We start from the raw sequence: 24,753 nt of genomic DNA, 5'->3' as shown, positions 1-24,753 counted from the left end.
TCCCTAGAGCGTACCACTAGACACTTATCTTCAACAGGACTTTATGCATCTGATCCCAACCCTTTGAGCCTAGTAGCACAGTTTTCATTCCCATCTCATTGTTCACTTGTCTAGTTCACACTTCATCAGTTTGTCAATGAGGATGTTATGGGAGATGGTGCCAAAAGCCTTGCTAAAGTCAAGATAAACAACATCCACTGCTCTCCCCTCATCTACTGAGCTAGTCATCTCATCATAGAAAGCTATAAGGTTCATCAAGCATGATTTCACTTTCATAAATCCATACTATTTCCAATCACCTTCTTGTCCTTTATGTGTTTGGGAACAATTTCCAGGCTTATCTGCTCTGTCACCTTCCCGGGGTGACCACCTATATGTCCCCAGATTATTACACTTCTTGAAAATAGCAGTAAAAATTGCTTTCTACCAGTCTGCAGGAACTTCCCCTAATTGCCACAACTTTTCAAAGATAATCAAGAGTAGCCTCACAATGACATCAGTCAGCTTGCTTAGCATGTGTGGGTTCATCTCATCATGTCCCATAGACTTGCATATATCCGTTTTAAGTGTTATCTAATCTGATCTTCCTCTGCTAAGGATAAGTCCTCATTGCTCCAGACTTTACTGCTGATCTTGGAGGGGCTCTGGGATTGCTGCAGGCAAGTCTTAACAGTAAAGGCCATGGTGAAGAAGGCAGCAAGTAGCTCAGCCACTTCCATGTCCTTTGCCACAAGCTACGCAGTGGATTCACATTTCCTCTCATTGTCCCCTTGCTGTTGACATTGCTTTAGAAGACCTTTTTTGTTGCTCTTCAACAGATTCTGGATAGGCTTCAGCTTTCATAAACTTCACTCATGAACAGTCACTGTCTTGCTGACCTACGTCACCTGACTCTGTTTCCAACTCTCCTACCCATTTTACGGAAACTGCCAAGTCATAAAAGAGAAGCATTCAATGCTTCCTCCATCTCAGTACCCTATCATAAACAATATTCAACATTGTTTCAGTTTAGTCCCCAGGGGAACTTCCAGGTGGTATGGCATAAAGTTCCACAGTAGACTTTTTATGCATTTGAAAAACTGACTCTGAATCAAAGGAAGAATAATCTTAAAGAAGCAAGCTTAACTGAAAGCTCTTCATGCTTAATGATGATGTTCACTGAACATGTTTTGAAGGTACTTTCAAAACAAGGTCTCATCTATACATTTTGTCCATTTTCATCATGTGAAGAGAAAGAACCCCTGCAGTCGGTTTTAATTTCTAGGTGGGGGGCTAAGCAAGAACAAGTAATAAGCATGCTTCAGTGATTAGTGGAAGTCACAGGGTGTCAAATTTTCTATTGCTCCGCATCTTCCATTATAAAGATGTTACCCCTCCATTATGGCTGTCCATTAGCACTCACTCTGAACATGACTCCACAAGATGTCATGAAAAAAAAGTATCAGGTCATAGTAATCAGGCTCCTAAATTGCCTATCTGGCACTGATACCAACCTTCTTGTTTTGTATTAGACAAAAGACCTCTGTTCCATTCTTATTTCTCCCTGATAAAAGAGATTGAGGCACACATACAGTATGCACAAAAGGGAAATGCAGCCAAAGGTACTTTCTGAAGTACTTTTGCAATGCTCCCTAGCAAGCTATATGTTTTTTTCCCAATGACGCTAGTCTTTGACTGAAACAAAACACTATTTTCATGATAATGAATTTGTTTTAAACTTATTTTCAAAATATGAGAAATATTGCACTTCCCAACAATTTATTAATCTGCAGTGTTGTGTTAAACCTCCAGCATTGATATTTCAAGAGCAGTTGCAAGTCAAATAACTGTGTCCAGGGTCTTAAAGATTGCAAGTAAACAGGTTTAGAGGAGAGAAGTTTAATCCTGTAAAGAGTTTTACATATCCAGAAAGATTAGACTTATTGGAAAGAGTTCTGCAGCATCACATACTTTTATGTCAGTTGTGAGGTAAATATTGATTCCATACATTTATAAAACACGTTTACCCATTCTAAACATGCAGTATCTTTACTAAGAATTTGAAGAGGGTAAGCAAACAGCATTTTTACATCAGAGGTTATCAAATTAGCAGTTACTACCACTACAGTTGAGATACAATACAAAAGATACTCAGAAGTTTGAAATACAGACAATAATATTCACCTAGGAAAATTGATGCATCTAGAAAAAAAAACATCACCCCACCACAGATGGGACACAGCAGGAACAAGACAGGAGCAAAACTGTCAAAAGGTCATGTCGGAAAGCAGGCAGGAAAAAAGTGGCAACTACGTGGCAGTAGGACCCCTGGTGTGCAGGGAAGAGATGATCTCCACTCTTTGTCCCACACCACAGAGATCCCCAACCACTAAACACACAATGGTGGTTCCCATGTCTTCCCTTGAAGTCCTAATAGAAAAGATACAGCAATTCAAAATGAAAATAGGAATCCAGACTCAGCAATTTTGTTTTAGAGAGTACCTCTGAGACAAGCTTGAAGCTAGCCAGGAAATTAAGGGGTCACAACAGTTGACCTGACACTTCACACCCTCCCCCCCCAACCCCCCGGATTTAAACATCTCTTCTAATCCACAAGAAGTGTTACAGCAGATCATCGAGCATAGAGGGCATCCATGGCAAGTGTCAGCAGAGAGGAGACTGCAGAGGTCTCAGTGAGGAGAGGCCAGGGCCACCCCGTGCTGGACACGGGGTTTCCAACAGCTCTGCCAAGCCACCAAGCTGGTGGCACCTCTGTGAACACGTTTAAGAAAGGGCAAAACACTGCACTGGCAATGTAGACTGAGGGAAAGAGCGAGAGAACCAACCCTGTGGACATCAAGGTATGAGGAGATGGAGGGGGAAGAGGTGTTCCGGGCACTGGAGCAGAGATTCCCCTGGAGCCTGTGGATCCACCACAGTGGATGTGGTTGAGTTGGCCTTGGCTGGCTGTCAGACACACATCCAGTTGCTCTCTCACTCCTCCTCCTCCTCAGGACAGGGGGAGAAAATAAGATGGAAAAGCTCATGGCTAAAGATCGAGACAGTAACTGGGAGAGGTAACAGCCAAAACTGGGACTGGACATTAATAGAGTAGAAACATTGAAAAAAAAATTTGTTGTGGTAAAGTGGTAACGGGACAAGGGGTGGAGATCTTCTGTGCACGCAAGTTGTCCACCTTTCTGGTATCATGATATTTTGATTTTGGTGTGAGGATTTTTCCTTCCCTTTCAGGCTAACAGCTTAATGAGAAAAGCAAAAGCTGTGCATGTAAGCAATGCAAAACGAGGAATTTATTCAATTCTTCACATTGGCAGGCAGATGTCCAGTCACTTCCTGGAAAGCAGGGCCTCAGCACACAAAACAGTCACTTAGAAAGACTAATGCCATAACCATGAGTGCTCCCCGTCCTCCCTCCTCCCTTTTTCCCCAAGCTTTTTTGGCTGAGCACACTGCCATATGACACAAGGTATCCCTTTGGTCACATCAGGTCAGCTGGCCTGGCTTTTTCACCTCTTCCTCTCCCCCTCACCAAGCAGCAGAGCAGGTGCAGGGTAGGAGAGAAAGCCTCAATACTGTGCAAATCCTGTTCTACAATAGCTAAAACACTGGTGCATTATCTATGCTGTTTCAGTCACAGATGCAAATAAAAGCACCATGCAGGCTGCTATGAAGAAAGTTTCCTCCAACCCAGTCAGACACAGTGCAGTCTCCATGCCTTATTCCTTAGTATTTGACATTATCTTTTAGAGAAAGTCTCTGCCATCATCTATACTTTCACCTTACAGTATTCTGACAAAAAACTATCTCTGGAAGCAACACGAAACACCTTTCACTTTAAACCTTTTTGTCTATACCTACTAGAGGAGGACCTAACTTCTAGCTTTGCTGTTATCTCAGTTTTCAAACTGTACCATTATTACTGTTAGCTACTCTTCACCAACAGGCGTCCTGGTACTATTTTATTAATAGTCACTACCACTCAAACAACAAAAGCAGATGATAGCACAGAAATCCAAGCTAAATCCAGCCCTTAAAAACTGTCTCTTCTCTCATTTCCTCCTGTTAGATGGAGATAAAGAATGTATTTTACTGAGCCCCATTCCTATCTTTGTATTACAGAGAACTGACTGCACTCGTGGTTGCTAAAGCTAATTTTATCCTTTCAAATACTGTATAAGTAAAGCAGGGTTGATTTAAAGCTGTGCTTATAAGGGAGGGCTCTTACCTGTGTTAGCCCAGGGTAAATATGAGGGGCAGCTGACATTCACATAAGTGCCAGGTAATCCATCAGGCCAGCAAGCATAGTTGTCAAATGTTCTGTTGCAGAACTTGCCTTCTGCAGAGAGATGGAAGAGAGGATTATGTCACTGCCCTGCGTTAATAGTGCAATGAGGAAAACGCTGAAGAGCAAGAGATAAAATGAGCATGTGCATTTAAGCCATGATAGTATTACACAAACTTTGGAGTTAAAAACTTTTGGACAAGTGTGTCTCACTTAGCCCTACACAACAGGAAAGTTGAAAAAAATAGTTGACTAAGTTGAAGGACAAGAAAGGCAGATCAATATTGGTCCATTCCTATCTTTTCTCTTTTACACCCTCCTATGTCTCAACTGGATTTAAAATCATTTTTACTGTGAATATTGTAGATAACCATTCCTGAGAACTGGCTCAGAGTCATGCAGTTGGAAAGTCTAGCCTAATACATAGATCCATCAACAAAATTGCCACACACAACCATAACTTTGCATTACAGCTTAATCAACATGAGAATACTTCAACTTCAGATTTATTAAACTGTCATTCTTAGAGGGCAGCATTCAACCGCTCAGCAGGGTAATAGAGCAGAGGGAGATAAATGTTTCCTGGCTATTGTTGTCATCAGCTACTGCTCTCACTCTGCCATAATAATATAGTTAAGAGAAGGAAAATTAACAGTTTTGAAATAACTCTTCACAGACATAACTTTAGACCCATTCATCTCTTCCAGTGTGTCACAAAAGCACTGAAGCATAGAAGTGCCCATACTGTGCCCAGTTGTGAGCATCACTGACAAGTCACCGGTGTCCTCTAAACACTACAGTGCTGGCACACTACAGCTGCTCTCAGTGCATTACAGGAGTTCAACTGCTAAGACATGCTGCATTCTCATTTGCTCTACAGCACCTTATTTTTTGTTGTTTTAAAATCCATTTCAGCATTTTACAATGCTCAACATAATTTATACTGCTAGATCAACATCGTCCTGGATTTCCTAATACTTGTACTCTCCCAGCCCTGACCCCCTACAAAAGTTGCAGGAGTATTGTATTAGTGTGCTACTTTGATGCACTACAACCACCACTTGCCACTCTTGCAAGACACTCTGCACCTGAATATTAACATCTTCACAATGAAATTCTTTTACAAAATGCTTCCTTTCAATAGAGCGAAGAGTCCCACAGAGATCAGGCTGAAGCAAATGTGATAAAGAAGAGACTGGACAATAAGCTGGAGAAGTCTTTTCAAGTTCACAATCACTCCCTTGCTACTGTTATCATGAATTTTGATAATGCATCCTATCCTACCAAGGAAGCTTACCTGCTGCAATGGGGGGTGCCTCATACAAGTATTTCAGGCATTGGCGCTGGTACTCCCTCCACTTCTGCATAACACCAGAGAGGGATCCATCTGAACTCTGAAATTGAAATCATGAGTCTCAGACATTGCGGGGATTTACATGCTATTTTTCATGCAGCCTAAGTAGGTGGGTGTGAAGACACCAAAACAGCACTGCTTATGATAAATGTTGCAAGATGCTGTTATGTGTTTAATTGCAACTAAATAAATCACTTTCTATTTGTACTATACAGAACTGGAGGAAAAACAAAACAAAACAAAAACAGCTATGCTGTGCCCTCAGCAAGACCCAAATTAAGTTAGCTTTGCCATCTCAGAAGATGGAATGGTTTGAATTTGAAGGAACCTCAGAGATCATCTAGTTCCAATCCCCCTTCCATTACACCAGGTTGCCTAAAGCCCCATCCAACCTGGCCTTGAACACCTTCAGGGATGGGACATCCACAGCTCCTCTGGGCAACCTGTGCCAGTGCCTCACCAATGCTTGGAATTGCCTTGACTAAGGTCCTTGCACTTGGCCTTGTTGAACTTCATGAGGTTCACATGGACTCAATGTCTCAATCCTGTCAAGGTCCCTCTGGATGGTATCTCTTCCCTCCAGCATATCAACCGCACCACTCAACTTGGTGTCACCCACAAACTTGCGGAGGGTGCACTTAAATTTCACTGCCCATGTCACTTACAAACATGTTAAATAATACCAGTCCCAATACAGACTTCTGAGAAACACAACTTATCACTGATCTCCACTTGGGCATCAAGCCACTGACCACAACTTTGAGTATGACCATCCAGCCAACTCCTTACCCAAGTGGTCCATCCATCATGTCTCTCCAATTTAGAGAGAAGGATGTCGTGCAGGACAGTGTCAAATGCTTTGCACAAGCCCAGGCAGATTACATTAGTTGCCCTTCCCTTACACACAAACATTGTAACCCTATCATAGAAGGCCACCAAATTTGTCAGGCACGAATTTTTTGCCGTTAGTGAAGCCATGCTGGTTGTCATCTTTGTTCTGTGTGTGCCTTAGCATAGTTTCCAAGAGCATAGCTCCTGAATTTTGCTGGGTACAGAGGGTGGGACTAACTGGCCTGTAGTTCTGTCTTCCCTTGACCCCCCCCCCCCCCCCTTTTAAAATGGGGGCTGTTTCCCCTTTTCTAGTCAGTGGGAACTTCAGGCTGCCAGAGCTCTTCAGATATGATTTATAGCAGCTTAGCAGCTTCATCTGATAGTTCACTCAGGACCTTCAGATTCATCCTATCAGGTCCCATGGACTTGTGCATTTTCAGGTTCCTTTGTCTCAAACCTGATCTACCATGGGTGCTTCTTCATTTGCCTAGTCTCCACCTTTGGAATTTGTGAATTGAGTGGTGTGGCTAGAGCAGTTACTGGTGAAAACTGAAACAAAAAAGTTATTGAGTAACAGCCTTCTCCGTGTTCCAGGTAACTGGGTCTCTCATTTCTTTCAGCAGAGGGGCCCCACGCTTCCCCTAGTCTTCTTTTTAATCACTGATATACTTGTAGAAGCATTTCTTGTTGCTTTTGACATCCTTGGCCAGGATGTCAAATTCTGTCTGGGCTTTAGCTTCCCTAGATGTGCCCCAACTGTGAGATTTATTACCTCATGAAAAGACAGGGACAGAAGCAAGTCCTCTTAGAAAAAAGTTTATTTCCAAAAGCAATACTTGTGCTATCCTATAAATGAGACCAAGTAAATTCACTATATTCAGCTGATATTCCCCAAGCACTATTCCAGAATGTGGAAGAGAGCTTTTCCAGCTCAGTTTTCCTCCCATGAACAACAGCTTTCCATACACCCCCAGCATATTTTCCTGAAGCCACAGAAAGAGCAGGGACCTCCTTTTGGCACAGTTTGGCAGGCTGCAGATTACAGTGTCGCATTCCCCAAGTACCAAGGGGCAGGAAGAGTATGCACAGACTCTGCATAGGCACAAGTGAAGCCAGCTGTTGTTAAACTACAGAACATAGTGCTGGTTGCTCACTGAACCCTAACAGGTGTCTCACCTGGCTCACAGAGGCCCAAGCTTATCTGCTGCATTTAAGTAAAAAGACAGCAGCTCTCCTCTGCCTGTATTTATGTAAACTGAACTACAAATGTAAGGATTACCAGGCTGTATGCAATCGACAAAGTAGCTAACTCAGCATTCCTATCCCAGAGAAAAGCCCAGCATGGATGTCTCAGACATAAGTCTAACAGCATGAACCAAATGGTACAACACTAATAGTGAGTGGAGGAAAAGTCATTTAATCCCAGCTGTTGATCAGTTTATGAAGTGAAGCGTGAGGGTTAATAATCCTTGTAATTCTATTCTCACAGCTTCAACTGCTAATTTTTGTTCTTCTTTGTGCTCCTAAACTTTTTTTTTCAGATGGTTAGAAAAAACAAGGCCTGGGAAGGGTTGTTTAAAACCATGTTGTCATTTTAAACTTACACCACATTTCAGGAAAGGCAAACTGAATGCTGTCCACTACAACTAATGTGACTTTAAAAGATGGCAGTGTAATCACTCTGATATAAAAGACCAGAATTAAAAGCAGCATTTTTGGATGATAGACCTCAAATCCTCTATTCTATTTTCTTGTATCATTCCAGTTAAAAAAATGTTTGGAGGGAAGCAAAAAAGCAAACACTGCCACCACCACATGCATCATGCTTCTGCCTGGATTAAGCCACAACATCTAATTACAAAGATGTTCTTGGACATGTGATGAGAAGTACAACATGTAGTAGATATCTGTGTTGTGTTTGAAGAATGGTAGCTGCCTGCATTTACAAGCAACTTTTAACTGTAACTGGGGCCTCATGGCCATAATTTTTGAAGAATTTAGCCAACTCCCACTGAAGTCAAAACAAGTACAAGCCTGTGGATCTTTCAAACTCTGACCCTTGTCTTCCCGATTTAAATCATCCTGGTCACATCTTATCTTATGCCAATAAACACTGCCAAAGTTTGTCTGTAATAAAGTTCTCAGTATAAAAATGAATGCATCCTACCAAATGTTAACCCCATGTGCCTACAGAAAGAAAGAAATTGCAGCATAATGATTTATGCTCAACATACCTGAAGGATGAAGAAAACATTATCTAAATTAGGGTTAGGGATGCACATGGAACAACATACAACCAAGAACTCCAGAACTAAAATGCCATCTACAAATCCACATAGGCCAAATAATGAATGAATGACTGGTATGGGGAGACAGAAGAACTTTCAAACCCAGGTTTGTCCCAGATAGGATTTAAAAAGTAACTTTCAGGTTATGTATTGTTCAATGGTCTTCACTTTACAAGGGTAGCTATTGAAGTTGCACAAGACTGTTTTACCACCCTCTCATCACCATGTAAGTTTTTCAGGATTATCATTTTCAGGATGAACTCTTAAATTATGACTCAGAATAATTTCTGAAGCTATTCAGTGTCACATATCTTCCCCAAACATAACTGTTGATTGTGCACACAAATGACTATATCAAGTTAATCCAAGTTCTGCTTTTTGCTTTTTAAATTATTAAAAGACAAAAATGCATACAGAGTTTCATTTAGAGACTACTTTTTAAAATACTGCCATAAACCTAAAACTATTCACTAAGAAAACTAGCTCTTTGGAGTCAGAAAACCTTTGAAACAGAGTACCTTCTAAATCAAGTTTTCATCTGTTGTCTTCATGAACATGGGAATAACCAGCTTTAATTACAGTTTAGGAAAAAAAGCAAGCCTCTATTCCTTCATTTAATGAAGAAGTAGAAACATTCTATTTAGAGGGGTTTCTCATAACGTGAGAAGACAACTCTAACAAGGAGATTAGCAAACTGTAAGAGCAAAATAATTAGAAATGCCTTTTTGTGGAGATGACTGATTTGGTAGACAAGTTCCTATTATCTATAGTTGGTAGTATTAAGACAACCAAATATAAGACTCAGGACTACATAGTTTGAACTGTTTATTGAACAGGTTACTTTGCTTCAACTACATGCCGCATTTTGTTACCAAATTATTTTGATTTTATTATATGCTAATCCCCCATTCCCAGAGATTTTGGCTCACGTGAACAAGAATCATCAGTTACACACAGATTTACAGTGAAAGCTGTTGTTCAACTAAGAGGTACTATATTTTCTTAGTAAGTGATTTAACTCCTTCTGCAATATCCGAGTACTAAACATGATTATATGAAGGCAAGGCCCCCTGGGTCAGTACCCAGAATTATAGCATTATTAATCATAGAACTTATTTTTGTTGGTAAAAGCACCACTTCATTGTATTTTGTTTCTACATCATCCCCCCTTGCCCTCCAGTTATACTTAGCCACAGGAGGAAAAGCATTACCAGTAGTTTTGCTGGACAAAGATATATCAAAGAGTGTAGAAGAGGATGGAAACATGGCTGACTAGCTCAGGTGGAGGAGTCAGAAAGCAAGAATGGATGAAGGACATTAAGGAGGTGAGTAATGGCACAGCCTACATAGCATAAAGTGGATGCAGGAAAGTTAAGACAGGCAAAAGCACACAGACTGTGAGCCTTTCAGTATAGGTGTATAATTAAGTGTAATTAATCTTTAGTGATAAATTAGCTCGTTCAATAGTCTGAAGACAGAATTATTTACAAAGCCTTAACACCTTTATAGAAAATCCTTTCTGTAGCTATCATTTATCTTCATAGACCCTACTGTAACAGAAAGCATTTTAATCACTTTAACATCTTTGAAACTATTCCTGCTCTGACAGAAAAATCATCCATGGGGATCCCAGGAAAGCTATGCTACAAAGGCACTACTTTAATATAGTGAAATCTGAGCACAGAATATAAGCCTTGAGGGGGCTGAGACTGGATAAAATACACCATGAAACTTCAGAGAGGAAGGGAAACTTCTCAGAGTTTCAGATGCAGCCAGCAGCTCCCAGGATTACCATCTTTCCTCTTCACCCATCACCATATAATACATCTTACATGAGCAAAATACCTCCTTATGTTTGTATTTGTTTTCTTTAATTATCTTTTAAATGGCAACACTTCTGTTACAGATTTAAAATATTTTTAACACTTCGGGATAACATGCAAGACTTCAACATGTCACTAAAGGCTTATATGCAGTGTTACAGTCATCAGGACCTACAAAACAATAACCTTAGTCTTCAAAAAACAAAAGCAAGACCACCTGGCATTGAACCACACTTTGGTATGGCCTGGGTATTCTTGCCTCAGATAGGAATAATGACATACCAAACTTCTGAAAGGAAAATCAAGTTTTCAGCCTTTTATCCTGGAAACACAGTTGAGTTACTTTAAACCTTTTTTTTTATTATTTAAAAAAAAGGCCAATAAAACACCCAATACAACATTATTTCAAGGCTTTTCCACTCATAATCAGCACAGCAGAGTCCAAGATACCTGAAGATTTCACATTGCTAGCTTTATGTTCATTCTGATTTGACATTCTTTCTTGTATAATAAGAACTGTTTTGCATTGCCTGTTACATCAGTATAAGCTGTGCATCTGCTGCAATGACAGGCAAATTGGAAGCAAGCTAGACACCTCGCAGCTCTATTCTAACTCCTAGCATAGACATAGGCTTGGATTTACAAGAGCTTTGTCCTCAATTCACAGTCCAAACTGGGGAGAGCACAACACTGTAATCCCAGAAATATTTGTTGTGACATTTCATCCCAGAAAATTCAAGGTGATTATGTCACAAAAGCAAGCATGCACGCTTGACTTGTAACAGATAAGAGAGAATCAATATCTTGATGAAAATAGTGGTTTAACAGGGTTTAATCTTAAGACATCAATTTAACAGAAGTCCTAAATGTGACATTAACTAGATCCATGAAGGCAAGGTCACCTGATTATTAACTGCATAGAGGACAGGGTCAAACTAAAAGCATCAGGGAGACCCTCACAGTGAGTCATGAGTTTTGTAATGAAGTCCATTTGGCCATCCAAACTCCAAGGAGTCTAGATACAGCCAGATCCTATGCCAATCTCAGAGTTAACGGTTTATGCCTGAAGGACTATACACGCAATCAATCCTTTATATCACTTTTGCTAAGATAAAGTTTCAGCATGCTTAGAAAATTACTTGCAAAGTTTCAACAAGCTAGCTATTAGTCACTTACTGAACATCTGTCACAGGCAAGAAATCTCTCAACCTCAAGGAGTAACCTTGGAAGGCATCTCCTACTCAAGAAGATCCTGGTATGCAGATCCTGGTATGTCGCCTGCCTGAGCTGCGATACAGGAGAGCTCAACAGGCTTCAGGCTGTCCAGTATTTGTGGGGCAAGATGACTGAACATTTGTCATATTCACATACCAGCCATATTTGGTTGGTGCATGCTCCATTAGCATGCTCCTTGGATCCATCTCCCCCAAATGTGCCTTGAGCCAGGTTCAGCTATCACAACCAGACACATTCATCACTGCCACCACAGATGGTTATTGCCCAAGCAAGGTCACAGGTGAAAGGTGGGTGGGGGAAGGAAGTAAACTGCCACAGATGAGTCTCCCCCATCAGAAAGAATGATTTACGTGTTTCATCGATGTCAGAGCAAATTAATTTCTTTAGGGCTTAAATACAGTCAAGCTTCTGGAAAACACTTTCCTTCAACAGTACCTCTGGGAGCAGAAGTTTAAAAAAAAAAAGTGGCTGTAGCACAGCAAAATTCTATAACAGGGCAATCTATTCAGAGGACAAAGTTAGCTCCCCCTGCAATTTATCATCATTTTTCTCCACTTCTAATTTACAGTAAATACAAAAGCATATGAATGGCAGGATGCTCTTACTAGCTCCCTAAACACATCAGTCAAGACTCAACTTCTGTTATTATACACTTGTTAGAGAAGTCCTGCGAGTATTGATGCTCAACTGCCTATTTGAATAAGTTACAGTTTTTCAGCTGTTGCAGCAACAGCAAAAATACTGAATTTCTCCTTATTAGGAGTGCTTTGCCCCACTGTTCATGCCATGAGAAATCAACCTTCTAGAAGATCAGTCCTTCCAGTGCAATGCTTCTTGAAAAACAAAAGTCTGGAAATATGTAAGCATAGTAGGAGGCTTTATGGTTTGACACACACACACCCCACACATACACAATTTAACTTGATTTTATAACTACTTAATCCATTGCACAGAAGTTGAATGATTTATAAGGAGATTAATGAATCAATTATAGACAACACCACTGACAGTCCACTCCCTTTAAAGACTGAAGGCATGTCAAAGGGGAGGTGCATAAAACAATGTCAGTGCTGCCTATATTACATATAGTACCGGAGAAGTATCATTCGATACCTCTGCAATACCTTTATCAGAGATCATAAAATGAGATCACACTTCAGAACATCTGACATCCCCCAGATTTCCATATTCATTGCTTTCTCTTCACATATTACATCACCCAATTTTAAGTTTAATGTAATTATCTGATATTATAGAAGACTAAGTGACCCTTTTGAGATAAAGACATTATGCTTAGCCCCTTCTTTAGAGCTGCTTGACTGACCAGATAATATAACATTCATTATTCTTCCCAAGTCATATTTTACAAGATACTTTGTCAGTAGTTGGATCACTCTGGACAAGTCCCTCACTCTTCAGAAAAAAACAAGCAGTGGATCAAAACAGCTTTTCTTTCAGAGAAGAGTCTGTTGCCAGCTTCTAGGAGCTTTTCCTGTAAACACTTCTGTTCCTTGGTTACTAATTGAGCCAATGACTTCAGTAGCTCAAGAGCACCACAGAAAAAACACCCTTTCAGCATCCTCTCTGATAGCAAATGCAGCAAATTATGAGCTCCCCACAAAAGGTGCTACTGAATTCAGCAAGGAACTCCCTGGCCTTAGGGAGCTGAGCTTCCTCCTAAGCTGCAACAACATCACACTTACAATGAGACCTTCAAGAAGTCGTCCCAGGACTTGGATAAACAGAGATCTTGAATACTGTGTTCACCAGCTGTCTAACCCTGGAGACCCTTCTCTCTATTCCATCCCTCTTAAATTTAAGACTTCAGGTTTTACGACATTAACCTTTTGAACTCAAAGCTTCAAAAGCAAACTCAATCACCACTTAAAGCCTACAATGCATAGAAGAGACACTGCTTTAACCTCTCTCTTCAGAGGTACTCTGAATTTGACAGCACACCTCTGGTGTGAACAGTAACACTGGGCTTTCAATAAAGACACACAAAATAGCACCTCCCTGCCCCCAATTCCATTTCATCCTCCACCCAAGCAGCTTCAAAACAGAATTTCAGCCCATCCAAACAGCACTCAGAGAGCAAACAGCACCCCAGTCAATGACAAAAATACATATAATTTATTTAAAATCAGAGGCATAATCTCAAGGCATTCCTCTCTCCCAGTTGAAAATAGTGTCTGCACGTCATCCTGCCTGTATGCATCCTGGCACAGCTTCAAAAGGAAGGGTGGAATGCGCTCCCATGGGAGCCTAGAAGGCAAACAGCACAGAGCACTTTCCCCCTCTGCTCCTCATCCCCATTTTCTTAAGGCCAATTCTTGCTAAATTACAAAAGAGGATAAACATATACACCTCCCAAAGAAGGTTAGAAACTGCAGGTTTCCAAATGTAGAATGCATCGGTGTGGAGATTCAGGTCAGGCATTTTAAAGAACCCCCCCAAAAAAAAACTGACTTGAGACATATTCTTGTTTTCAGTACTTCTGGAGGTTAGGCAGGAGCAGCTCCCAGTTCAACTGACTTATTGCACAAATTCTTTCAAATACATACACTGTCTGAACAGGTGGGAGGATTCAGCCCTGACCACAGCGGTTTCCACTCCAGGACCAAACATCTCAGGTCTGTCCTACGATGCTTCAATCATGCTTTGAAACCTACCAGTCCTCTCTTCCTATCCTCAAATTTTGTTTTGACAAGGCATATTTCAGTAAGAATAATATCTCCTGGCTCCCATTATTTTCTGGATCAAGGCAAAGTATTTGGCATTCAAAGGCACAGATGTCAAAGCAAACTGCTTTAATACCTAAATCAACTTTCATAGTACACTGTAATAAAATCAAGGGAATAAAGTTGAGCCTAATATTTCAGCATGCTACAAAATAAAGCATTATGTTCTAGAGACATTAAAAAACAAACAAAAAACCTCCTTTAGGTCAGGTAGAGCAGCCTGAAAATTTGGTGCAAACCTACCTTCAAAAGATTATTCTATCTTCTGTCTTCAATGATGGACATACCTCAGAAGAAGACTTACTCACAAAGGTTCTCTGCCCCATAAAGAATTTTTCCCAGCCCGGATAGAGTTTCCTTCTTTGATCACTGTAGGACCCATGAATCCATATGCTTACACATTTGAAACAGATACATATTTAGTTTGACAGTCATTGATTCCAGAAAAATGTTATTTTCATTACTACTTCTTTCATCTGTTCTGGTAAATGTTGCTGTCAAGGACTTACTACATGAGCCAGTCATAAAAATGACAGAAGAAACTACTGAGCAACTATGCAGAGAGAAGAAAAATGCAAAAACTCAGAAGAAACTAACTACCAAACTCTTGGACAGCAGAAAACAATCCCATAATTTTAGTCGAAGAAACTATGTGCCAACACTCATGAGAATTAAATTATAGAACTCCTGCACAAAGAGATTTTACTATGCATTGCAAACCTAGGTACATGGCTTGTGAAGTGCTCTATAGAAGACATTTATGTATGCGGTTATACAACAGAGCAAGCAAAACAGAGTAAAGAGTTGAAATTTCATTTTCAGACAGATACAAATGGGTAGCGCTAAGAACACTATGGAAGGAACAATGACAAAGTTAGGCAATGTCATAGGAGTACAGGAAACTACAAAGTAGAAAATGAGAGGAGTTCTTCAGTCTACCCTCACAGTTTTAGAGATTATAGCCTTTGGTATTGGAAGAATAGCAGCCTTCCATTAAAAATATTACAGTAATGCCTACTATCACAATGGGCAGTGAGAAATATACAGGGCTGAAAAAGTAGGAAGAGACTTAGGGTGGAATTCAGATGCTTAATCATGGTCACCTACTGTTCCTCCCAGTAAGCATAATTGTCTTGCTTTGGCTTCTGCCGACGTTGCAGAGGTGCATGTTTCCCCTACAACCTGCACCACACAATTGATTGTCTTACACATGGTCCTGAATACTGTAGGAAGTTTTCAGCAGCATTAGATGCCTGCATTTGGGCAGCTGACTCATCCCGAATGTCTGAACTGTTGAAGCAAAACAAAGTGAAGAACATCTGTCAAAGTTGGACTTCTGGCTCTTCTTACTGTGGTTCAAAATGCAATTAGCTAAGCTGGTTCTTTGTGACATACTGAACCAAGTGCATTCTAAAAAAAATTAAAATAAATCTGTTTAAGATTATAACTGACTGGTTTCTCTGCAACAGCCAGCAACAGTCCAATCCCAGAGCTGGCTGAGCAAAGAGATGGACAGAGCCTGCAGTCTTCCAGAGCCAGGAAATCACAACATTCGAGTTTCCAAGCACAAAGAGTGAAATCCTGGAAACAGAAGCAATAATCTACATCACAACCCTAGGGACTAAGACAACATCACTGGGTTGTATAAAACCTGTATTTTCACTGTGCAAGAAACACACTAAGTCTTTTCACCTTTCACACTGAAGTGTCCCAAGGGATCCACAGCTTTTGAAATGACTATTTACCAGTCTCTCGCTCTTTTTCAGAGCTGTGGTGCAGGATCAGAACGCAAGGGGTAGACATTTAGCTGTTTTTCCCCAGGATCACCAATCCTATACAGCAATGTAAGGCTTTTCCCCAGCTTGCCAGCCCATCACTATGACCTCTATGGTAAGTTCAATAGCAAGGAGAAAAACAAACAAACAAACCAAAAAAACAGCAGACATACTAAGCTTCAGACTTTTTTCTCACTGAACGCCTTCTCATTTTTTTTTAATATTTTTAAAATAAGTTTAGTTCTCCCCTCCTCCTCAAAACAAAGGGTATAAAACAATCACCAGAAAGCTATTAGAACAAACCAAAAAAACAACCTCCAGTACATAATTTCATGGGTTCTGCGCATCTACTGTTGTTGTAGATGAGATTGCTTTCTTCTTTAGCAATCAAATTTGTATGGCTTTTTACAGTTCTAGCTGAGGACAGTAGTTTATTTCAGTTTTAACTAAGGCCAACTTAACTCCCTCAGCAGCTCATTGTCACAGTGGCTCAAGGTCCATTGTCCCATTATCTGCCATATTGCTCCTTCCCTCCTATCCACCCCTCTGCCAAGACAATTATATGTAGTGCCTTTGCAAATTGCTAGTGTTTTCATCAACAGTTACAATGTGTTTGAGAACAGACCATACAAGAGGAAATTCTGCCAGTGAAACTCATTCTCCAGACATCATCTGTCTTCTTTCCAAACGTCACATAGAAGATAATGCAGAGGTACACCTCTGTATAACAATGACATGGGTCTATCACACCTAGACAGAACAGAACCCCCACAACAGTGTCTTTGTGGTATCACAGCATATACAATAGTGTTCACATTTATTTGGTTGGATGCAGCGTTGTGTTTTATAACCAGCACATAATCTTACAATTTTCAGCATTCAACCCACACAGCTGCCAAACGTTATATTCCAAGGGCTTGATTTGTCAAAAACAAGACAAGAGCAATGCTGCATAAAGGCTAGTCTTAACTCATCCTAATACAGAGAAACACTGAAGTAGGAAAAAAAAAGACAAATGAAAAAGGTGTACTGAGGTGCTACCCAGGGACTGTACTCTGATCATATGAAACAGATCCACAACCAAGGACAAAATCAGCATGCCTAAAGTTAGCTTCATACTGGATGATCTTCACATTATTTTATCCGAAGTTTGATGGGAAGATCTTGCAGTCCTTGACACCACAATCAATTGGGAATACAAGCTAGAAGAAGAAATCTAGTACAACACACTGCAGCAGGACTGCAGCACTACCCTCAGAGTCATGTTCACGGTGCGGAGGGAACCAGGTGATGTTATCGCTTTGAGACCATCCAACATGAAATTTACATTCCTGCTTTCACGCCACCTCTTGCATCCTTTTCCTTCTACCTTCTCTTTAGACAAGGCACAGAAAATTTTGGCATTCCTACATAGGGTTGTTTTTTGCTACACTCCTGAAAGACTCTAATGAGAGCACCATTTTAAAGCATCACCTTAACTTGACAACAGTCTGTTGTATTTGTGAGGTCTTGGTAGCTGACTGTATGGTAGTCTTCCTCCACAAGTGTTATTACAAGCACAAATCAAAAACAGATATGGGAGACATGTCTGGTTACTTCTGTGTAGTTCTACCTTTGTTTTATTTGCAGAGACCACCTCAGTTTCTTTGAATTAAAAAATAAATAAATCGAACCTGTAGCTTATTTTTTACCCTTTTCCATTCTCCGTGAACAGTGGCCACCATCTTCAACAGTATTTAAAGTTACAATCACTCTTCAGCTAGTTACAGGACACAAGGAATTAAATCTATTTTTAAAAAGCTTGCATTAATTCATTAGGTGATATTAGCTTTTACCTCTCTATTTTTCCTGCGTCCTTAATAAAAGGTTGATGCTTTTATTCAAGGCTTTGCATAGAACAAAGCAGGCTGAAGACTCTGAAATCACAAAATTCCAAATAGTGCTTAGCTAGCTGTTCACTAATCCATTGCAACAATGTTATGTTATTACCCTTGACCCAAATAATTCAGCAGGGTCAAAATCACCCTTTCACCCAGGTAAAAGTACCTATCAGATTTATCCAGAATGAGTTTTTGTCTCAGTTTTTCCCTACAGCCCTTCTCTGCCAAGAAGTACAGAAATGCAAGCAAGCCAAGTTGAATCACAGATTTTTCTTACATTAGGGCTGCAAAGCAAGTTATGAACCACGGGAATCAGATCAAACTTTTCCTCAGATTTGAATTATCCTACCACAAAACCTCTTTCAAAAGGATGACTGTAGTGCCATTATTTTGGAATCACAGTGCAATAAAGACATTAAGGGAGATGCCAAGTGTATAATGCTTGGATGCAAGCAAATGGGTGACCAAAAAGTAGACCCAAGGAGTTTTGGCCTTGGTTCGCCAGGGAAACAACAATATCAGTTCTCTGAAGTTACTAACAGTGCAGCTGCATGTGTTGATGATACAGAGATTTATGAAGTTAAATTAAAAATCTTTCTGTATGAGATCTTGCTTTAGTAATCCCCTTCTTTTAGCTCAGAGGGCTTTTGTAAATTTGAGAGTTTTAATAAAAAAAAAAACAACCCTCCATCATTCCTGTTGGTATCCAATACTGGGCCAGTTTATAAATTATTCTTCCCTGCAATTCACTCCTCTGCAACCCTCTCAAACAGCAATTTTCCTCAATTCACTCTCCCAGTATTTTGATAAGGAAATGAACTGGTAGCCTGCATTCCATTTCAGTATAATGAATAAATCTGTTCTCCCACCTTGTCTACATTCTTAGCTCAGTAATATCTACATAGTTGCATATGAACCTTGTGCACACTATGTTCAGATACCAATACTCAGTCCCTGTTCTGATCAGAGAACCTGCACAACTAGATTCAGCAGCCGGGGCTCTGTGCATTATTCCTGCAAGTCAATCCCACATGCTACTACACTCCTTCCTCCCATAAGTAGCACAGAGGAAGTCAGATACAAGTTGTAACCTCCAGTTCTGCACAAGTTTGCCCCCACACCCTATCCTCAGACCACTTCTAGCAGGTTTTTATCTCCATCAGCTGGAGCCTTGCAACATCATTTTCCCAATGTGTGTGAAACCAGTGGATTCTCCTCATTCAGAATCCCCATCAGCTCCAGGCCCAGATTGTATTTCTTAACTTCTAGCAGGTATCACAGCCTTCAGCCCTGCAGGTCTGCTGTGGCAACACCCTGTTTCAGAGACAATCACATAAGCCTGCCTCCCCTTTGGTGGTTCTTTCCTTCCCATACTCTTGTAGGGGTATATGGAGCTAAAGACATTTGTAGTTTAAGTTACAGAAATAAATTGTGATTGTGTTGATGTTAAAACTGAATGGACAGACTTCTCCCCACCCTTCTGTGGGGAAACCTTAAAAAGGAGGGAGAGGTCAGCAAGATGAAGACTGCTGTTCAGACAGCAAACAAGCACGTTGGTTCTCAGAAAGCAGGAGATGTGATAAAGCCCAAGGGCAGGGTGAAACAACTTCAAAAGCCAACCGAAAAAAAAAAAAAAAAAGAAAAAACGCGGAGAGCTTCTTCTCAAGAAAACTGTCCAGCCTGAACAAACAGAAACACAGAAGGAAGAGCTGCCCCTACGGTCAAGTCCCTAGCTTTTGCCAAAGTGAATATTTTAACTTATATACAAAGCTTCCCCTCCTCCACCTCCAATTTTCAAAGCACCAAGGGAAGCAGTGACCATGCAGTAATAACCACTCACAGCTGAAAATAGATAGGTCACTTAAAGGAATTAAAATCATTCCATTAGTTCCATGTTAGTAGTTTCACAGCCACATATTTCCTATTTGACACTAACCTTAAATCAAGCAGCACTTGTAGGAACACAACAGATCCACTGAGAAGGGCCTAGAGAAAACACTTGAGAACTTAAATAGCAGTGGCTTTATGTGACGTCTTTCCCAAGACAGAGTTTGTTCTCTGAACTATCTCTGCAAAGTATTTTTGTTTTAGGTCTCAGTTCATCCTTAAGACACACTTCTGGAGGACAGAGTCATCTTGCAGTATAACTCTATCAGCATTTAAAACAGCATAAACCAGCACTGCTGTTGAAATAAGTTATTTCTCTGTTCCCAAAGAGAGGCTGCCATTTCCTCCCCCCTCCACTCCTCTCTTCTCCTTGTGCCAGCATAAGTATCCATGCCATTGCACTGAGCTGGACAGGCAAGCTCTCCAGGGTAAAATTAAATAGGCAAAGTGTCCAAGAGGATAAGAGTTGCTGCAAGGCAGAGGCAAGCAACAGCAGTATAGCTCACTGCGAAATGTAAGAATAATCTTACTCACAGTCTTGGAACTAAGAGGAGCTTAAAACAAAGCCCACTCCCTGTATAAAAATGTTTATGCTAGGAGTCAAGTATTTATTACTCACAAGGAAACAAAGACTTGAAGACTTCAGTTATTGGAGAAGTAGTCCTTCATGTTTCTTTGTCGATACCCATTACTAGATAGAGCACTCATGATTTTTCACCTTTTGTTTTCCACCAGGAACAGTACATGGCAATCGCAGGGACCTTGAGACCAGAAGAAACCATGATAATCTCACAGCTGATGAAAATCTCATTGCCCTCCTTTGTAACACCTTTTAGAGCCTCACACATGCTATCTTAACCAGAAGATACTATTCATACACATTTAATCTTGGTTCAAAGACTTAAAGTGATAGGGAATACATTGCACTCTTAGGCAATCTGCTACTATGGCTAATTACACTCACTATTGAATTATTTCTGGTGCTTATTTCTGGTCTGAGTAGACTTAATCATGCAAATAAGTTTCCTTAAAAGGAATTACTTCACAAAACATGAAGTATATCAGCAATTTTGTTCACCAGAATGGGGCTAATGTCATGAAAACACACATAATTTTTCCTCTAAATAATAAGCTGGTTAATATTAGTTATGTTAGATTATTTTTCAGCCTTTTCACAGTATAGTTGGGTGAGTATCAGATTAAACAGCTATTAATTACTAGTGAAGGCAAATATAAGCTACGTTTTTCATAATATTGCTACCATGTAATACCATGCTAATGCTCTGCCCTGGTGCGCTGTGGAGGGAAGGCCTGATTTCTACTCCCCATCACTGTTAGGATTTAGTTGGTTTCTGACATAGTTGTCCTTAGCCCCATTACCCATAGATTTTTCAGATACTTTAATCTCCATTAGCATTTTTTAATTGTTAATTAGTTTGTACTTGTTGCCATCAGCTTCTTTACTTTTTTTTTTTTTTGTCAGTCATTCCTGGAGTTACTTTGAATATCCCTTCCATCTCTTAAAAGAACGAATTAAGTGATTACAGAGGGCAACCACACAGCTAGAGGTACTGGGGATATTATCGAAACCTTGAACACCTCAAAGTTAGTAGTATTTGTGTTCTTTATTTTTATACATTTTTTTTTCACATTTTTACTTCTCCAGCTTTGTGCTTCAGATGGTAGTTTATATTTCTTTCTACTTTCCAATGAGAAGAAGGAATTGATTGAATAAACAAGTTAAAATCTGTAGATGGAAGTGCTACACTATCAGGGCTGCATCACACCTGCTTCTAGAGATCAGTAAAAGCTTTCTTGCCTGACTACCTTGCCCCAAAAATAAGTCAGTTCCTCACAGCCAGCAAAGCAGGATGCTTTGTATACTGTACAGAAACCATGCCTCTGTCACCTCTGGTATCCTTCTTGCCTTAGTAGCATACATTTTGAGGACAGAAAGTTTACTTGCATAAGTTTAACATATGGTGACTAACGTACCTATTTTAAAGTTCTGTACAAATGTCACACCAGTCATACACGTGCACATGTGCATATGTACACCCATGCAACCCCCTCTTACATCCTTCCAACACAGCATTGGAAGTCGTGTGACTTTTTCCTCTTTCTTGCTATATTCTTCCTCTCCCTCTTACCAAGCATATGTGGAGTCTAAAACAAAATTCAAAGCACAAGACCTTATAAGGATCCAGTCTGAAAGTATTAATAGTTACCATTCACTTCCTGGCTTTAATTATTGGGTTCTACCCAAATTTGTCATCCTTATTATCCTCCATTCATACATATATAAAAAATGATTTTTTTTTAATGGTTGTATAGTATCTTATAGAAACAAAGCAAATCTCAACCTTAAGATTAATATATAAAGATGTCCATGATGCTCTTGCAATTTTATTAGAAGTGTTCCTTTCAAAAAGAAACCCACTACCACAGCTTCTCTCTTCATGTCACACAGAGCTCTCAACAGGCTGAAACTGATCAAATGAACAAGTTCTTTTTCGCTAAGTAGTAGAATTGTAAATTTTAAACTCTATGAAGGTCTAGCCAGTAGCTAATAGATATCCAAGACTGACATGAAGTATATGGATAAAATCTTAATTTCCAAGAGATCTAAGTGAGATAAACATGATTCTACATGGGTAGAAAGAATAAGTGCACAGAGGAAAAAAAAAAAAAGAAAAAAGAAAGCTTTGATTACATTAAAACCCATAGCCAAAGATCAGAATAGAAATTGTAGGTACAGGAAAACCTTGTGCTCCAACAACCTACATGTTCAGGTCACTGTTGGGTACATCCTCCTCCAGTCTTACAGCAACCAGGGTTTATTTAGACCCCGTGATAAGCCTTTGTGCGTGCAAATCTCTCTCAACATTCTTTACACAACAGTTTCCAATTATTAAAATGAATGCGTCATGAATTCATTAAAGATTCATCCTTTGTACTTCCTCTCTCCAAAAAGGAGAGTCCTTTAGCTATATAGGCTTTTTAAAAGGGCAGGAGGAGGTGCATTTTTATTAGCTTTTCAAAAACAAGAGACAGACACTCATTAAAACCCAACGAGGTCCCAGCTGAGTACAGGATCTCACTAGACCGACCACTATATAAATGTTTCCGGCAAGGCACAAATGAAACATGAAAGAGCCACAGCTGAGTACAGGAATTGTTCAGAAGGGTCTATTTTATGGAATTCAACTGGAAAAACAACACAACCAAAAAAAGCAGTAACTCGCTATATGGAGGACAGTAAGACAACTCTGGCCAGAGCTGGGACATGATCTCCAGAGGAGCCCATTAGATAAGCAGCCTGGGCAGCTGGACAAACACACAGCAGACTGGCCAGCTTGTCTGCTTTGTTTCTAGCAGAACTTTCAGTGGAAAGAACGCTAACCCACAGAACATTTCTCTTGTCAGATTACTTGGACCAGAAACGGTGAAAAAAAATTAAGGCAGCACTGGGGTGGAGGAAAAGACACATGGGAGGGAAAAGAAGCCTAAAGAAAAAGACTTAGTCGAGACCAAAGTAGGCTGACACTTTCCACTCCTAACTGTTCAAATAGATTCTTCTCCAGTTTGTGTCATAAAACTAAGCAAAAGACAAGCATTGCAAAACAAGTACAAAACAGTTAGCTCATAATAGTACTGAAGTTGAATATTCCTGTGTCAGATGCCTGTCACTCCATACTTGATGGTGTTCCAAGTTTGCTACAAATTTGCTATGAAATGATCTTCTCATTTCCCAGTGAATCTGCTGCACATGTTGCCTTTCAAGAAACACTTTTTCTCCTTTGCTGATCCCAGCTGTCCATTGAGCAGGATACAGACACTTTGAACAGTGTAATAAATCTGTTTATTTCCAGAGCTTGATTTTGCTCCAAATATTTCCAGCATGACAAAAATAAAGAAAGAGTAAAGAATAAGAACAGCTATAAATTAAAAACAAAAAAACAAAAACAACAAAACAAAAAGAGGCCATTAAGTAGCATTAACATAAAGATCATTGCCTTTGATGTAATTTGTGGACAAGAGAAAGCATTTGGAATTCAGGATTTTTATGTAAGTTCTTTTCAGCACATGAACTGAAAGCCTAGTTTCTTTTGATTAGCTAGAACACAGGCATTCTCTCCCTCCTCTTCTCTGAAGTAATCATATTCATGAAACACTTGAAGGTATGAATTTTCTTTAAAGTTTATTTTAAGCATTATGCCAAGCAGCTCAGACAGACTGGCAAAGCCGAGATTAAAGACTACTCTAAGTCCTTCTACTGAAGATAAACTATTGAGTATTTTCAAAAACAACAGGGGACAACACACTGTGAAGATTAAAGTCAGGCTGTTAAAACCAAGTTGCTGGACCTGAAAAGGGGAACCTGATGGGCTTCAGGCAAGGGGCAATACAAAGCAGAGACTTGAAGGGAACTAATTATTGAAAGCTTGGACAAGGAAAAAGTTAACCTCATGAACTTTAAAGGATGTTTATATTAGATTTGTTCTCTCAATATGTCAGCATTTAAGCTCACTAAATAGTATGTGTAGCAACAACTGACAGCTTAGTTCATTGTTAAGTGCCCAGCTTTAAAGAGTATACTGTTTAACAGTACAAATAGTCTCATTGATCAAGATGTCTACTGCGCAGCTGTAAACC

At 40.0% G+C, this 24,753-nt stretch overlaps 1 protein-coding gene across 1 annotated transcript in view; it reads right to left on the bottom strand.

The window, feature by feature from the left end:
- GLP1R (glucagon like peptide 1 receptor) overlaps positions 1-24,753 on the bottom strand; it is an 89,598-nt gene that overhangs the window by 52,410 nt on the left and 12,435 nt on the right. Inside the window, exons 2-3 of the mRNA XM_040552669.1 lie at positions 5,580-5,676; positions 4,226-4,336 (exon numbers count right to left, since the gene is read on the bottom strand). Coding sequence (XP_040408603.1) covers positions 4,226-4,336; positions 5,580-5,676 — 208 coding nt within the window. The remainder of the gene's footprint in view (positions 1-4,225; positions 4,337-5,579; positions 5,677-24,753) is intronic.

This window comes from Cygnus olor, chromosome 3, assembly GCF_009769625.2.
Source record: "Cygnus olor isolate bCygOlo1 chromosome 3, bCygOlo1.pri.v2, whole genome shotgun sequence".
NCBI lineage: Eukaryota > Metazoa > Chordata > Aves > Anseriformes > Anatidae > Cygnus > Cygnus olor.
Note: the sequence above shows the minus strand (reverse complement) of the source record. Positions and strands in the feature narration are given on the sequence as shown.